At 42.0% G+C, this 18,665-nt stretch overlaps 1 protein-coding gene across 14 annotated transcripts in view; it reads right to left on the bottom strand.

Annotated features, from left to right (window-relative positions):
* PTPRM (protein tyrosine phosphatase receptor type M) overlaps positions 1–18,665 on the bottom strand; it is a 1,480,454-nt gene that overhangs the window by 225,989 nt on the left and 1,235,800 nt on the right. For all 14 annotated transcript variants that reach the window (XM_069218824.1, XM_069218808.1, XM_069218810.1 and 11 more), the window contains one exon: positions 6,513–6,600. In XM_069218824.1, coding sequence (XP_069074925.1) covers positions 6,513–6,600 — 88 coding nt within the window. The remainder of the gene's footprint in view (positions 1–6,512; positions 6,601–18,665) is intronic.

Below are 18,665 nucleotides of genomic sequence, written 5' to 3'. Positions count from 1 at the left end.
CTGTTGCTGCAACAGGAGGTCCTCCCAAAAGGAAGCCTGGCCTGACAAATAATGCTCATTTTCAGGAATTCAGGATATCATACTCTACATGCCCAATATGGAACAACAAGAATGACTTGGGCCCAGTCATTCCTGATCTCCCTTATAACTCTGGACAGGAGCAGTATCGGTAAGAAGACGTACAGGAGACCTGAATTTTACTTTAGACGAAATGCATCTCAGAGTGAGAACTGCTTTGAAAACTGCAGCAAGCAGAAATGCTGACGCTGGGCATTCTCAGCAGTGGCAAACAGATCTAAACAAAGCTCTCCCTAGTTGTGAAGGAGACCTTGTACCACCGCCGAATGAAGACGACATTCGTGATCCGCGAGGTATCGACGGCTGAGTTCGTCCGCCGTGGCATTCAGACAGCGAGATGTTGCACGACCAGGAAAATGTCCTGACATTACAGCCACGTCCAGAGGCGTATAGCCTCCTACCACATGGTCCATGACCCACCCTACTCTGTTTGTTGCAGTACCACGTGGTGTTGTCTGTGCAGACCTGAACTATCCTTTCCTTGATGGAAGGGGAGAAGGTCTTCAAAGCCAAGAGGATCGTTCTCAAATCAAACAAGTTGATGTGGATCTTAGACTTTGGCAGTGAGGCAAGAGCCCTCCACCTGTTCCAGATGACCATTGCAATGCAGGAGTGATGCATCTGTCATCACTTTGAGCTCCGCATACGGACGGGAGAGGTGTCTGCCGCTGACCAAATTGCGGTTCATAAACCATCACTGCAGATCTTTCGCAGTTCCCTCTGATATCTGGACCAGGTCGGAGAAATGTCCCTGATGCTGCGCTTACTGGACTTCAGGTACCACTGCAGAGCCTGCATATGCTAGAGACCATGTGTCACCAGCAGTATGAAAGAGACCATAAAACCCAGCAGTTTTAAAGTCAGTCTTACCGAATAGAGTCTGAAATATTGAAATCATAGCCTGAAGATCCTGAACTTGCTGTTCCGGAGGCTAGGTCTGAAACTGCTTTGTGTCCAGAATGGCTCCAATGATAGGGGGCATCTGAGGAGTCAGGCGTGACTCTGGCACACTGACAGTGATCCCCAGAAAATTCAGGTCTGTCACAATCTGGATGTGGGTGAAGACTGCCTGGTGCGAGCTCACCTTCAGCAGCCAGTCATCAAGGCAGGGTAAGACTGGAAACCCTGACCTCCGCAGATGAGGTGCAACCACTGATCACCTTTGTGAACACCGGAGGGGTGCTTCTAAGACAAAAGGGTAGCGCAGCAAACTAAAAGTGCTTATGGCCCACCATGAACCACAGATAACATCTGTGGGTCCACAGGACAGGTATTTGAAAATAGGCATCCTGCAATTCCAGCACTACCACCATATCTCCTGTGTCCAAGCCAGACAGGACAGCATTTTGGATTTCTATTTTTTCAGTAAGTAGTTGAGAGGGTGCAGGGGTGCGGGTCTCGCATTGGGTGAAGGCCCCCATCCTTTTTTAGCACCAGAAAATAGAAGGCATGAACGTGATTAGTAAGGAAGAGTGGGCCTGATGCAGGCCAAAGAGAGCAAACGCACAAGTGCTATATCTCCTATAATGGCCGTTGTAACTGTGCCCACAATGCCTATTTTTCACCAGGAGCATGTCGGTGAATGGGAAATGATCAGCCCTCACCCCTCCATTGTACCTAATATTCTTTGTTCTGTGTAGAGGCCGCAATCCTCCCACCCTTAAGTCAGACTTCCATTGCTCTCTACTGGTTCGATGCACCTACCCTGGGGTGGCTTTCATCGACTCCCTTCACATGCACAGGAGATTTGACTGAACAGAATGCTGGACATGGGATTTCAAGCCTCACTCCCTTTTGGTTGGCATGTTTTGCTTGATTTATGCATTCCACTGCAAGACACCCAGCAGCGTTGAACACACTGCACTTCCTCCAAGCACTGCTTAGTTCTACACAACATCTTTTGGGAACCACAATCCATCGTTGCATACTTTAGCTCCTGCTTTAATATAGGCCTATTTAGTGTGTCCAGGCATATTTGGTAGTGTTTTTCACCCATACTTTAACCGGGACTGTATTACATTTCTCCTTCCTATGATGTCTACTGTTTTAGAAGGATGGAAGGAAAACCCTATCTATTTGTTACTGATGCTTCTAAAATATCCATTGTGCGGAGAAAAGGCATTATTCAATATTGTCTGGAATCTGAATGGCAAGAAATGTTCAAAATATAACCTAACGTTGAAGCGCATAAGAGAAAGGAAAGCTATGATGAATATAGGGAAGCATTTATCAGACAAGAACATCTTTTCAAAACTTCTGTAAGCATCACGCTAGAGAGGTACATTTTTACATGATAGGACTTAAAGGTAAAACCTTGGAAGAATTCTTTACTGTGTTTGGGTGTTTGTCAAGAACTACTGAATTTGGCAACGGCGCTGACAAAATGATTAGAGATCAATTGAAGGTGAACACAAACAGCAAGAGGATTCAAGAAAGACTGTGGATGATAGGAACCACCACTTTAGAACAACTGGTGAAAATGGCCAAAACCATAGATCAATCCATCTCCGGCATCAAAGAAGCTAACAAGGACATAGGTGATCTTTAGGTCAATGAGATGTGTAATGTCAATATTTAAAAATAATGAACTCACAAAGGCATGAAGAAATGATTTGAAAACAACGTGTCATCGTTGCTGGAATACCACACACATAGCATCATTTGAAGGGTGTCCAGCTACCAATAAAGAATGTATATTATGTAGACGACAGGGATACTTTGTAAGAAATCCAAACACACCTTTGTCACAGGAGTTTCTTGAGTGTCTGAGGCTGAGTAGCATGACAAAGAACAAGTTGATAAACAAAAAAAGAAGTTAGGCAATGTGTTCACAGTTGTACAAAGAAGTGCCTGTTTAAAAAAAGAGTTAGATGATGTGCCATCTAATTGTTCATTTCAAGGCAGGACCTGAAAATTATGGCGAATTCAGTTTTCCCCCTTAATATCCTCACCCATGTCTTATTTGATTTGCTTTTCAGACATTACCTGGACAAACTCTCAGAGCCCAATGTGTAGGATGATTCCTTCGATTGTCACATAAAATACTTCACTGGTTACTTTACTAGCTAAAAGTGTAAGTACAACAAAGGGGTGTATGCTTTGTTGGTTAAAGGGATCAGAAACTGCTAATAATCATTCTCAACTTCTGCACACTTTACCCAGCTCTAGCAGTACAAGAATACAATCCAAGGTCCTTTATCCTTTCTTTCCCGGTGTTCAATCAGGGGATTGGAAAAACTTTGGTGATTAACCCACTACATAATAGTCATGGATAATGCTAAACAAGAGAGGCAAAACCTTAGTAACAGTTTCTGTGCGTTTGGACTTACAAGACTTGTTGAAGGATATGTTGGACATAGATGTCAATAAAATGGCATCCTCTGAATGGATTTCACATTTGTGTTGGCCAAGAAGAGTAATGGAAATCTGTACCTTTGCATAGACATGAAAGTGCTGCACTCCAAAATAACTGCTCGCAAATACCCCCTCTCCAAAATTAAATCAATTTATCTCCGTCTATATTGGGTTACTGTGCTTTCCACATTCTACCTTCAGCATGCCTACCATTTAATTGGAGTGGCTGGGGACTACACATCACTTACAGCAATCACCACCCCTTTTGGGCTTTTCCAGAACAAAGGAATGCCTGCCAGCCTTCCATCTGTGTGGCAGATCTTGGGCGTATGAAAGGGATTATTGAAGGATCACAATACGATGAAGTGGAAGCATTTGGAAGGGCGGGGGAGAGGAGAACTAACCAAATGCAAGGTTTGAGACGTCAGATTTTATGATTTTTTTCAATTCAGTTAGTCATCACTCATATAAAGAGATAATGGTAGAACATTCCATATAAAGCAGCACTCCACTGCCTTTTGGCTAAGCTTGCATTGTATGAATACAACACAGACACACATTTGTGGATGAATTCCATGACTGTGCTTGTAGAGGAGTGGCAAAATAATCCTTGGCACCTACGGGCTCTCTCTGGTACAATGTTTGCTATTCAGAACATGTGCCTCGCATCATGAATGCAATGGTGTCATGGCTTAATGTCACCATTTTGATGGCTTTTCCTTGTACAATACTGGTAATACCAGGAAAGTTGGTAGTTTTGTCAGGCATGATGGAACCTTGAGTATACTTGCCATTAATGTGGCCAAACCTAACATAACAATGATCACTGAAGGTGTAGTGGTGGTGAACTTTAGCAAAAGGAAGGCAGTATATGTATAACGATGGCCATGAAAAACATAACGTTAATGGGTAGAATACCTGAATTATTCTCAGCCGCAGGTAATTACTTCAGCTGCTTTCCACTCCTTCATTCTGTGCCCACTATGACATTCTAGACAGAGACAAGCAGTATGCAAACTGGACTAGGTCCTGCTCCAACAGGAACAGTTCAGCCGAAAGTTCCATTCAGTCAAGGGCATAAAACAGACATCTCCATACTGGTGTCAGTATATCAGTCTATTAAGGTGTCATAACTCAGGTGTGCATGATTCCAGTGGCGTGGCAAGTTAATAACCAAAGTCGGGGAACACCTGTCACACTTAGGCATAATGATGGGCATGGAAAGCATATTGATAACATCCTTGACATAATGATGGCACTGGTGTAGTGTTACATTCCTGATATTACTGTGATGATGTGGCCATGCTAGACATAGTAGTGCTCCACATGGCATAGTTATGGACCTGCCATTAGGTGGCAATTCATTGTGCAATACAAGTATCGCCTACATTAGTGAGCCATCCCAGGCCTACTGGTAGCCTAAATATAATAGTGGCTGACCCTGACTGCTAACTGGCATCCCTAGCAACAGGTGGGCATCACTGACAAATCTTTGTGTTTCCAGAAAAGGCTAAGCTAACGTTTGAGACCACATTATTACATGCCATAATATGTTTACAACTGGCCTGCTCTCGGAGGTCACCACTGCTATCCGTTCATATTAGGCAGGTCCTTCAATTCAGCCTTTCTATTAATGACATATGCATCTTGTGTAACTTAGTAACGAAGAACAATGTTCACACTGTTGCAATTGTGAGCTTGTATAGTCTTTATACTGGTTCTTCTCTTTTGTTTGGATGTGCCAGCGAGGCTGTATGATCGGCAGTATTAGATTCAAGAAAACTGGTGACATAAATTCTTATTTATGCTCTCCTCTATAATAACTAGACATGATTCACTTAAGGGCGAAATCACCCACTAGGCTTTCTTAAAACCTATTTCAAAATTGATTCTTCAGTGAACAACAACGTAACATGGATGACTCAAGAGTGAACAACATGGCCCAAAGCAGATAATGACTGGGCATTTGCATTTTAGTCTCTATTAAGGGATTTAAAAACAGTCTGTATATTGTGATCCGCAATAGCAGGTTAATACTGGTGATCCATATTTAAAAATGTTGTGAAGAAACTGTCATTTTTATTTATATACCTTCCTATGACCTTTATATCACTACTTTTCACATTGCTTTTAGATGTCTGCAGGGAAAGGCCTCTTGCAAACCATACCAAACACATAGAGTGCACTTAGGGCCTGCCTATGGATTACATTGATTGGATTTAGTGTCACTTTCTTTTTGTTGTTTCCTATTTTTTGGTTTGCTTCCTCTACTTGCGTTTTCCCCTACCCTAGAGCATGTAACTCTTTCCCATTCTTTGATTTTCTTACTTGTATCCTTCCAATGCTCATATTTAGCAAACTACTTTTTTCATGAAGCATTCTGTGAGTGCATGTGCTTCCTCTCACTGCTCTCCCTGATGTTGTGCTGCCCTCATCATGTTGTGCTGGCCTGCCTTCTATTGCCCATTGCTTCTTCATCACCTACCTCTTTCAACCTGCTCCTCTGTTGTGCTCCTACCTCTCGGTGTACTTGTAATTTTTCTGCACATGGCAGCTGCCATTTCCTTCTTGGATGCTCTGCTGTATGAAAAGATCTGGAGTCCAAAATGGAATTGCATTTTTATGTAACGATGTAAGTGGAGCCTGCAATACTAAATCAGTAAATAAAAAAAAAGAAAATGGAACTCCTACTGTGTTCCGTAGGCATGCACATACTTCATTACACATGTGTGCGCTTACAGAATGACACCACCACCAGCAGTGGCACATAATGCCGCCTTTTCTCTCTCCCTTTTTCTGCAGATGCTGCATTAACAAAAAGCATTGGCAAAGACATTATGTTAACCAGGCGAGGATCTCATGGCTTTGCTGTTGTTAAGGAGAGCACTCTCGAGCCCCGCCCCCCGAGTGTAGCCAGAATTGATCGGTGCAATTTAGGGTGGCTATTTATGTCTCACGCTTTCATACTACAAAAACATTCACTGTGTAACTTTGTAGTTAGCAGTGCAACAGAGCAGAGATGCAATTTATCAGCAGAACACAAAGCAAAGACAAGGCTTCATATCAGTGTCAACACTTACATGCAATGATGTTCCCATATCTGTTCTTCATTCTGTTTTCATCTTTCTTTGCTGTGTCCCACGGGGCAGACTGTCCTTCAAAGAAACTCTGGCAAAGAAAATAAAAGATTATAAGTAAAGAACGTGACACACTATTGATGCACATTTAAAAGTATCTATGTTAATGGAAGGTTAGATACATATGGCTCTTAACAGCAGCAACATGGAGCTCAAGAGACCAAATAAACCACAATACATTTCTAGTTTAATTCTGCTGCATTACATTTGAACTGGCCAACTTTGACAACAAATATCCAAGACGTTCCTACTTTATGAGCACTCCCTTGGATATGAGCAACAGAAAGCATGCCGATTTAAAACAAACTTCCCACCAGATCCCTCTTTCTAAAGAACATAATTTAGGTATTTGAAAGAACTCAGTACAACTAATTTTTATAGCAATATGTGACTGACGGGGACGCGTTTGATCTAGTGGGGCCATTTGGAGCACTGACTACCATACCTGGTGGGACCGTTTGCCCCAGGGTAGGTGTGCCTCACACCAAAGCTGACACCCACTCCTGGTGGGACTACCTGTCCCAGGGTGCACTGCTGTTTTGCCTGCCATCTTCATTGACTGCACCTGTGGGAGGGAGGAGGTGCTTCATCGTGTTAAAAGTGCTCTCTCCTTTCCGCAATGTGGGACACGCGCGGCCCACGCCCAGGCAAAGCCCGGGCCAAGGGCGGACCCGTCCATGCCCGTCGGAGCTCGGAGGAGGCTGGGCTGACCCCCCCCCCCACTTCGTTTGCCTAAGTAAGGTATTCAGAGATTTATTCATATTTGGGCAAACAGATGACTTAGTATCAATGAAAGTAGTTCAATTGCATAATTATGTGAAGTCCCATTAGGTGACAGTAACTTTTGCTTGCGAAATAGCCAATAAGGGGAATAAATAAATAAAGAGGAGACCATCCATGAGCAAACATACCAACAAGATGGGCTGAATAGGTAGGAGCCAAAGATAATTAAAGAATCGGATTATGGGGAAACGTAAAGAAATTGAACCCTCTACGGGTAAGGGGAAGATACTCAGAAAGACAAGGCATGCCGGAGATAACTGAACTATCTCAGAGATTGACGATTTGATAGAAGAGGTCGAATCCCTGCTGTGCGATAAGTCCAAACTACAAGAAGCACCCCAAAAAAGATAACATCCTTTTATACAAAAAAGATAGGGACACATGAGACAAAAACCAAAGAGGTGTGGGGGCGACGTTCCACCTTCAACTAGCCAAAATCCCGATACTATTATAATGGGAAGAGGGAAAGTCAAATCTGCACAGGCCCTAAACCAGTTCCCACAACAAAGCCGAAGTACTGAAGGGGAGGACGTACCCCAAGAGAGTTTCTTAATCTGTTTCAATAGATATGTCGTTTTGGAACAAGACGATCTAAACAATGCTGCTGGGAAAAATGATATAGATAATTGCCTTCATTTTGACTCTAACACAATTGGCCAGAGAGGAAACAGTAGCACTCCATCAAGATCAGGACAGCAGCTTGAAATATAATCAGAGGGATAAACCAGATCTATATGAGATCATTAGTAATCTAACACGAGAGGTGAAGGAATTAAGGTGCCTAGTAGAAATCCTGGTAAAACATGCAAAGGATACAAAGGGAATGGTAAATGATGGAGAGCTAGACATAAAAGAAACTCTCCTAGACCCTTGCATCTACAAATCCAGAACAGTGTAATGCCACCTACCTGACACATGGACAGAGAGGATGGGACAACGAACGTAACAGCAGGGTATGGGAGTGCATTGGTTCCTAGATAGGTGAATCACACAAGGAAGTATGTAGAAATTCCTGGGAGGGCTGTCTTGAGGCCCAGATCCTTGAGATAGAAGTGAGGCACTTGGCCACTTGGCAAAATTACATGATCAACCTCTCAATAGGAGTGCAAACAGCTCCATAAATATGCGACATCATGAGAGTAGTTTGAGGAACTCCAAGGAACATGTAGTATATTTATCCAATGTGCCTAAATTGAACCACCCAGGCAGGGAAGACGGAAACTCCCTCAAAAATAAGCTTACCCACTGGATTAGACATAAGCGAAAATGCTTATCATTTATACGTTCAGCTATTGTAAAAGCAGAAAGGCTATCAGGAGGTAATAGAAGGTATGACGCCATTGCATAACAGTGAAGGATAAGAGATTAATAGATGGCCTTATAGCCATGGAGTTGAGATCTGGAACCTCTTTAAAATCAGATATGAGGTTTAGATTATTTAATCCATTTTCCCTAGATTTCCTAGCCTTGAGGGATAGCCAAAGAGGATTGGAACAGGAAGTGAGGCCAAAAAGAGATAGTGAACTTAAGACCATAGACTGACTGATTGATCCTAGCCCATCGGGCCAGGACTTGACCCCATATATAACAACAGATGAAACTCTAGGTGACAACAGCTAGCAGAATATGAGGCTTGGGAGGGGTGTGGGGTCAATACCTGACCACAATGACCCCCTTATATCCCAGGGATCGGCAACAAGATCTGTGTGCTCAATAGTTAGGGATACTGTCTCTATATTATCATGGAACGAGGCAGGCCTAAGGAGAAATCTAACTGATCCAGATTGGCATGATTATGTAGACCAATTTCACCTGTCTCGTCCAGGAGACTTGGTTAGTGGAACCACTGTACAAGTTGGGTTATAAAACTTATTTTGTGAGTGCCATCCCACCATCAAGTGGGAGAGCATCTGGGGGACTGGTCTTATGGGTAAAAATGTCCCTATATGTTGAGATAAATCTGCATTATATAGCCTCATCTGATTTTTTGGGGTGTCAATCAGTACTAAAAACAAAATCTTATACCATCTTTTTAATGTCTATATAAGAACAAGGAGAAAAAAACAGGAGTCATGTGCAATAAGCATCTTAGAGGCTAAGTTAGGAAACATCTCTGCAGATGAACCAATAATATTAGGAGGTGATTTTAACTGTAATTATGAACCCATAGTCGGATAAGACCGTTTGTTAGAATTCAAAGGTATAGCAAGAGCTCTTCCCCTTTTGACCATGAAGAAACAGATCCGTGCATGGCTGCAGCCCTGCCTGCAAATTTTGAGTTTTACTGTACAACACGAGTTAAGGGCATGCAATGGCAGAATAGTACAAGAGGACTCTAACTTGGATACATTCCAATCAAGACTCGATTATATTATACATAGCACAATCTCATGAGATAGGATAAAGACATTTAAAATTGATAACAGAAGAGAAAGTGTTCACTTTCCGCTACGTATAGAATTGAAGGGATTGAACCTAAATTTGAGTTGCTCAAGAAGGAATAGGACTGAAATAACACCCTCTGTCAGTAATAATCGCAGATCAGTAAAATGGCCCTCAGTACTGAGTAATTTGGAGGCTATGGCAAATATATATACCCATTTGCTAACTTGTTGAACCCATATGCCTATCCACAGCCTAATGAAATACCAATACTTGCCATATATCAATCCTTGACTACACCGCTGAGGTCCCATTATACTAAAATGATACAACAAAAGTCATATCAAGGAGAAAATGCTACTAGGAAATGTAACCCCTGGTATACATCTGAAAGCAAAGAAGGGAAAAATATATTATTCCAAGCCCTAAAATCAAAAAATCTGACAGGAATACAACAAGCAAGGGCTAGCTACAGGAAAATCGTGACCAAGGCAGAGAAAAGTTGTGAGGATCAAAATTGGGCTGACCTTCTTACTGCAGCCAAGCAAAAAGATACCGTAACTTCTTGGAGGATAGTTGCACATGGGAGCAAAGAGTCATATCTAATACTGAGCATGATATAGATCCCGCTACATGGGTCTGTCATTTTACTGATCTTTATTAGGATTCCATTAACCACTTCTACCACCCTCCTCCTACCGGGGAGCAATTGATAGTAGTCCCAGTGGAGAATATCTGCTTTAGTCTAGATGAAACAGTGGCAGCCATGAAATCAGGCCTGGACAAGATCCCAGCAGATTTATTTAAACATAATGTTGACATTTGGGCCCCATCATTAAACCTAATAAGCAATACAATAGCAAGAGGAGGCCCCACTCCTGAGACGTGGAAAGGAGCGGAAATTATTCCAATCTAAAAAAAAAGAAAAAGGATCCAGGCAAGAGCACGGGAACTATAGGCCGATCAGCTTAATTGATGCATCACAAAAAATCTATGCCAAGCAAGTGCTACAAAAAATTGCTGATTGGATGGAGGGGGGAAATATTTTATCATCTTGCCAAGCAGGTTTCAGGCTGAGAACTAGTGCAATCGGTCAGGTCTTCAGGTTTTTATGCATTATGTGGAAATATTCTAAATTGCAAAAAAGCCATCTTTATATAGCATTTGTGGATCTACGTGCCGCCTTTAACCTAGGTCAGAGGGGTAACCTATGGGCCTCGCTAAGAAAATTAGATATTCCAGAACATCTCCTAGCTCAGATAATCAGGCTGCACGAAAATAATTGCGCAAAGGTAAGTTGGGTTCCAGACTGGTAACTAACAGTTCCTATCCCTATAAATAGGGGAGCGAGACAGGGGTGCCTATTTGCACCCACCCTATTTTCTCTCTATATCAATAATGTAGTTAATCAATAAATAAATAAAGACTGACGGCAATCATTCTATATTAATGTATAAGCAGTTGAGGCATTTTTGCAATGCTCCAACTTTAAGCCAAAAAACCTCTGGAGTTTGCACAATGTATTTGTATTGGAAACTAAAAACCAAATTAAACGAAACAGTAATGCAATATGTGTTGCATTTGTAATAAAACGGAAATATGACGAATAGTGTTTATGATTTTCCATAAAAGTTAGTTAACCGTGCACTTTTCCGGTTCTTAAGGTGAAAAATCAAAAATTGTGATGTTTAATTTTCTCTCACAGAAAAAAGGAAATGTGATAAAAAACGACTTAGCTGGGTAACATAAAATATGGAAATTATGTGGTGTATTCAATTTCGTTCTTCAATTGACAACAAATGTCTGTGGAAAAACATTTCAAGTCTGCCTTCTCCAACTCTTGCCTCATACTGTCGGAAGCCTCTGTCAATCCAGTAAATGTTCCTCGACCAGGCACACCAGATTAAATGTTAGCAAGGAAAAGGGAACATGATAGTTTTTGCCAATGGTCTTAATTGTCTTTTATAAGAACTTTCTCCTTAGTAATGTAAGATCTATACATGGAAGGTTCCATAACAGAAAAACCTGGGATTAATTAGCATATATTGGAATAGACATTTAACAGCTGATTACAGTGTGAAAAAAAATCTTACACATTGGTTGTAAACTGCGTTCTATTTGCACAAGAGTTTGCCTGTAAACGCTACCGTGGTTTGCTTAACACTACTAGTAACTGACTGAAAAATGAATAATTCGCTGTACAGATTAACAAACCATTTGGCAGGTCCTACATTACCGGCAATGTTGGCAGATGATTTGCGACACCACATAGCAACAAACTAAATCAGCAGTTACCCTTGGCAAGCCTGCAATTTCTGTATCCAACCATATGCAATTGACAAAAAGGAGGTGTACATTTGTCTGCAAAAAATAAGTAAAAATGGCCCACCACAAAAAATAAATACAAAACATGAAATGAAAGCCAAAATTAAAACAACTATTGGGATACAGGCTATTACATTGAAGTGGGCTAATTTTAGATGGTTGCGAGTAAATAAAGGACAAAATGCCATGGCTCGCAGTGCAGACAACTAACGATTGAAGTGGGCTGCCCCACTGTCCCATGCTCTATGCTCTGGTGGGCAGAAACTAAATGTGATTGACCAAAAATCTTGTGATGTGTATATTCCTGCATGTATATTTATTAGGAACATTTTTGAAACCATGAGAATGGCGCGACAGCTAGAGTAGGCTTTTAGCTAGACTTAAAAATGGTGTTGTTTCCACACGATTTTTGTGTACAATAAGGGACATTTTGTTTCTTATGGCATATGGTAGGGAACGCACCTTTTGCAAGGTGAACTTTCGTGTATGCTAGGTGTGCCCATGCCAGGTGTTAGACCCTCATCATATCATGTGTTTTCAGCCACCAACACTTTGCTCTCTGGGACACTATGGGGGTTATTCTAACTTTGGAGGAGTGTTAATCCGTCCCAAAAGTGACGGTAAAGTGACGGATATACCACCAGCCGTATTACGAGTTCCATAGGATATAATGGACTCGTAATACGGCTGGTGGTAAATCCGTCACTTTTCCGTCACTTTTGGGACGGATTAACACCTCCTCCAAAGTTAGAATAACCCCCTATGTTTTTTCTTTTTCAATGCAAGTATTGAGAATAAACAATTCTGAAAGCCAAAAAAACCTGGACTGGCTAAAAGTGGCATGTCTGACATAGGCGACTTTGAAACTGGACCTTGTTGTATATGAATTTTGTGATATTACGGATGGAAAGCAGAATATGTCTACAAAGATTAAAAAAAAAAAAAAAAAAAGGAACTATATATTTTTAAAATCTGATCAGGTTAGTGTTGATTTGTGCGCTGAGAGTTGCAAGTTTCTTTTGAACATTGAAAAATAGAAAAGAAAGAAGGGGTTTCAGATTTAGAAACTAAGTTGACAGCTGGATGTATACAGAGCTATCACATTTGAAATATACTAGCATAGGAGACTATTGTGTTTTTGAGGTAGGATACCTTCATAGGTCTCATTCTTCTACTACCAATCTTCCTTCCACCCTGTTCAAGTTTGTAGAAGCATGACAGATCACGTCACTGACTAGAAATAACAAGTACTGCACAAAGATAATGTTTTAAATAAACTGGCTACACATGAACATAAAAGGCACACGCACCCTACAAGACTGTCCACCATCCCCAGAAATGAAAAGTACCTCTATCAAGCCAAACCACCAGCAGTGACCTTAGGCACGCACTAGACCTTGAGCACCACCAATACCTGGCTCATTCTCCTCTCATTCCTAAACTCAAGTACCTATGGTTCTGAAATTCGGGCCTGAAGGCAGAACATCTGAGACTTTCACATTTCTAATGTAATGCAGGCAAATATAGTTGTATAGAGTTTGGCTGAGATGTAAGCAACTTAATAGAAAATTTAATCAAATGAACAGACTTGATAGGGCTCAGGTTAAGTTTGTGGGATGTAGAAAGACACTGAAACAGACCAACTGAGTATAAATGTGATTTCTGGGATTATGCAAAAAGAACGCAGAACCCAGAAACTATTCAAGGAAGGTGGTTTAGTGTGGGTTTGCAAAAACCTTAAATGGAAACAAACAGCCCACCCTACACAGAGGTACATTGCTTTGTAGCTAGGATTACTTATTCCATTTAAAAGCCCACAAAGACATCAAAGTACATGAGAAAGTTAGACCAGCACTACTAAACCTAACACTAAAAATGGGCACGGTACCAAAAACCAATCCTGCATCACAATGGCAAAGAACCATACTGAGCTAAGAACCAAAACGTAGGTTTACATTAGAAATGAATCCTCAAGTTGTTAAATTATAAGCAGTTAGCCGGCTGCAGTAGGGCAGTTCATGCTTCCATTTCCAAAGGAATAAAACGCAGACTAGTAACATAGGCAAACACCCCGAGATAGCTGTTCACAACAATGCATAACTTGACGTGCAGACTGTGAACTCATGATTGCCCTTATCCTTCTGGTTTGATGAAGCGTGTGGATTCTCTGTCCCAGACCCCTTTGACTCGTAGTGGCATTTCTGCCAACTTTACTCTAAATCACTGCAAGTTCTGTGATCACTGGGTACTGTGAGTTTTAACTATTTAAGTGATTGTCTATGATGAGTCAGACCTTCTGATCATTTGCAACAAATGTGGTTTCACCCGACTGGAATACAAAACAACAGTGAAAACTACTGGTCACCTTAACCTCCAGATCCCCACCCACTCATCACTGATGAGCAGGATTATAGTCCAACCGTGATCTTTTGCACTCCGGTTTCAAATAATCACTCGTAACCCATCACCAAGCAGAAAACAGTGCTTATAACAGGCTAAGAAACTTGAATAACATCCACTCCAACACCCTTTGCCAAGTGGTCCTTGTCATTGCAGCCAGGTGGTTGCATTTCCTGAGACAACCTAGCCAAAATGAAAAGAGATGTGCCACTTTGCTGCAACAGACAGCCAACTATCTAGATTCTAGACCACATGCTTTCAAAACACAGTCACAAACAGTGCCAGACATGTGGAAAGACTACGATGGCTATGAGACAGTTACTCAGGATGAAAAAATATACTTTCACCAGAGTTGACAACTCATTGAAAGAAAAAGTGAAGGTTTGCTACAAGCTGGTGGATCTCCTCAATGTATTACGCACCCTCACAAATCTATGAGTATTCCTCTGCAATAAAATTAAATGGCTTGGCTGAGAGTTACCCAGTCGGAAGTAGAGAGAGTGGGTTTATGGGTGAAATAATGCGCCTGACTGCGTTTATTGCTTTATATATATTTTGACCAGGTACCCGAGATATTTCCTCCTTCGGGACGCCAACTAACACAGTCCACTCCAGCAGACGCAGTTCACTGCTGTGGCTTTCCTGGCTAATAAGCTTCCTTCTGTGGTTCACCTGAGTAACCCTGTGGGCTGAGGTGGTCTTCACCCATTTTTGATCATTATCCAATGACAAGACCTCCTTTATTTCGTATTACACTCAGTGAGGAGCTGGCATACTGCACCCCGCCCCCGAATAAAACAGGAGTCATCCTCATTCAAAGTCCACCGTTCATCCTATATGTACTGTCCTAATGATGACCCATTAATGAACTAGGGTCGAAACGCCATATTTCACTACTTGAGCAACTTAAGGATTCTAGTCGGCCTGTGACACAATATACCATGCTCTGATCTTGTCACTTTGTACTTATTGTTTTTGCTCCATTGTGATGTTTTCACTCCCACTACAAGTTCACTCTTCTCATCACCTTGTGAGATCTGTTTGAGCACCAAGCACTTCCTGAAGTAGCGCTAAATTAAAGTGAACAATTCCAAAGAGTGTGTCATTTTCTCTTCTTTTTTCTCACTCTTTTCAACAATTGATTTGCCTTTGAATTGCATCAGGGATTTGTTTTTATTTTGAATAAGGCAATAGTAGGATTTAATATTGTTCTTACAGCATTTTACCTTTGTTTCTTATGCAAGAATAAAGGGCTTCGTGATATGGTGACGTGCATGCAGAAGAAATCCTTTCGACAATGAAACTGAAATGGCACCAAAGAAGAGGAACTGATATAGGAAAAAAGAAATTATACAATTTGAGATCTAATGCTCCAGCAAACAAGCGCTAGCAAGGCCAAGAGGTCTGGCTTAGTATGTGAGAATAAGCAAACAGTATTTGAGTATGCCTTTGTTGGCATAATGAAACTAAACATATTGCCTCTGCCAATTTATATTTATCGGTACTACAATAGGCAAAATGTTAGTGCTGACTAAACCCTTCTGCAATACAAAGTAAAACATAAAATGATAGCACTCTTTATACAACGCATGACTGAGATAAAGAACACGAGATGATTCAGTCTACATTTAAGATGTAAAACAGTCTCTTGTACACTGCAATGTAAGCACAAAATAGACAGCTGAATGAGACAGCCAACCAACAGCATGAGGTCAGCAGGAAATACCACACTGAGGGGGGGCACGTCCACTCTATGTATATTTTAAAGAATTTTTAACACTTGGGGGCATATTTATACTTATTTTGCGCCAAAGTCGTGTCTTTTTTTTTGCAAATTTGGTGCAAAACTAACTCCATATTTATACTTTGGCGCTAGACCCGTCTAGCGCCAAATTTATGGAGTTAAAGTCATTTCTGGACGTGGAAACCTACTTTGCGTCAATGAGATGCAAAGTAGGCGTTCACGTGCAAAACATGACTATGGCCTTAGCGCCATATTTATCCCCTGTGCTAAAATCACGCATGGGGGGAGGGGGTCAAAAACTTGTGCAAAGCTTCATTTGCACCATTATTTAATGCCTGGGTCAGAAACACCATGGAATGAGCCCACAGATGCCCTCCCCAGGCCCCGGGAACACCCTCACCCACACCAGAGGGACAGCGGAGGATCGAGGACCCCATCCCAGGTAAGTATAGGTAAGTACTGGTAAGTATTTTTTATTTCTTTTAAAGTGCCATTAGGGGCCCTGAAGTGGGTCCCCCTACATGGCACTGGGTGCAATGGTCATGCCCAGGGGACCCTGGTCCCCTGTGCTGGCCACTGGGGTGGTGGTCGTGACTCCTGTCTTTTCTAAGAAAGGAGTCATGTCATATGGATGTTTTTGTGTCAGAAAATGATGCTAGATTGGTTAGAGTAATTGTTTTTTTAGTCTAACCTGCCTAACGTCATTTTTGGTGCAAAACCCGCTTCTTCCATACCACCTGCCCCACTGGCTAAAATCCTTTTTTTTTTTTTTTTTACACCAGCCTACCCTTTGCACCGACTTGCACCATACCATAAATATGGTGCCCGGCTGGTTCTCAGAAATGGTGCAGGCCGGTGCTAAACTTTTTGGTGCAAAACTGCATTGGTGCAGTTTTGCACCAAAAAGTATAAATCGGGGCCTAGGTATCTGATAGGTGTGCTGTCAAGCCAGACCTAAAAGGGATGCCATCAAGTAGGTGGAGTATACCTTGTCTTGATTTTTAATTCTTCTTTAAAAACAGACTGTGGGACCTATCTCGAGGAAAACACAAGAAAGAGTAAATGCTGCCATGATTCCTGGAACAAGGAACATAAAAACGTACTGTTTTTTATGCAGAAATAAGGGGTCATCTTGCTTGGGTGCAAAAGCACTGCTTCAAATACTGTGAGTGGCAAAAAAAATCAACAATGTAGCTTATCTGTTGCTTTAGATTTCTCTAGCAACTGCTGCAGTTACAGATCAAGAGTGTGCTGGTGGCAGAGCTGCCTCTGTAATTGACAGTGGCAAGCGGGGCGGGTGTGGAGGTATGCAGCTTGCCTGGCTTCTCATGGAGGAAGAACCTTTAGAGGGCTACAGAGGCTTGTAAATGCTTTTGGCATAACTCTCTTTAGGAAGAATCAGGAGGTCACCAAGTGAGGCAACAAACATCACCACGGGTGCATTAGCAGGTTAGCAGTGGCTGGAGTGACGCTCTCTCGTGCTGTTGTGTGGCTGCTTGCATTTAGATTCCCAGTGCTTGAAGCCAGTGAACCACAAGCATGCCGCCTTCTGAAGCAGCAGCTCTGTGGAATCGGGATTCTGGAGGACGGGGGCAAATGCAACGTAGCCTCTTCTGGCCTCCTCCTCTCTAGTGGATAGAAGGCAAAGTTCATGGTTCATACGCCAACAAGCTTTTAGAGTGTTTGAAATATGGACTGGACTATACCCTGAGTATGGAAGCTATGCCCTAGGAGATTGTGTGATCCCTGCCTGGGTCTGGGGATGAATGACAGTTGCACAGTGTGGGTTAAGACAGCACTGTAATATTCCATCTACCAGTCTTCAAACTGATTTCTTGGTAGTTCAGACAGCCTCTGCTCTTTATTGCAGGAGCAAAAAGGAGTTTAAGAGCCTTTGACACAGACATGTTAAGTCTACATCACAGCATACTGCCCTTTGGCTAGAGCTGGGATGTCTCTAGCTGGGAGGCCACAGACTTTCTTTCTAGATTCATGGTGAGGGAGAAGCTGCCGCAGCCAGGTTACCATATGCAGGCGGGTCCTTCACTTGCCTTTGTAAGATGAGCCTCTGGTGGATGGTGGTTTTGTACTCTGGTCAGACTGAATGCCTGTGCTGGGCTGGTGCTGTCAGCTATAAAATATCCTCCGTCCTGGTTGCCCCTTCTCCAGCATCTTTGGTGGCCCCTACTGCTCACCTAGACTGTAGTCTTTCATTCAGAGAGGCTGACTTTCTGGGGCCTCCTGAAGAGGTTGGCAAAACTAAGGGTCAATGTTGTTTTGTGTTGTCATGATGGCGACTGAGGGGCACGCCACTTACCTATCAAATTAGTTCGTACTTGACGGCTTTTGGAAAGCTAATGGATGACATCAATAATATATGCATTATTCATACATCAAAATTTTTACCGTGGGTGGAATTTAAAATCTGTTTATACACTCTTGTCAGTGTTACTGTTTAAAAT

Source organism: Pleurodeles waltl, chromosome 2_1 (genome assembly GCF_031143425.1).
Source record: "Pleurodeles waltl isolate 20211129_DDA chromosome 2_1, aPleWal1.hap1.20221129, whole genome shotgun sequence".
In the NCBI taxonomy this organism is placed as follows: Eukaryota; Metazoa; Chordata; class Amphibia; order Caudata; family Salamandridae; genus Pleurodeles; species Pleurodeles waltl.
Note: the sequence above shows the minus strand (reverse complement) of the source record. Positions and strands in the feature narration are given on the sequence as shown.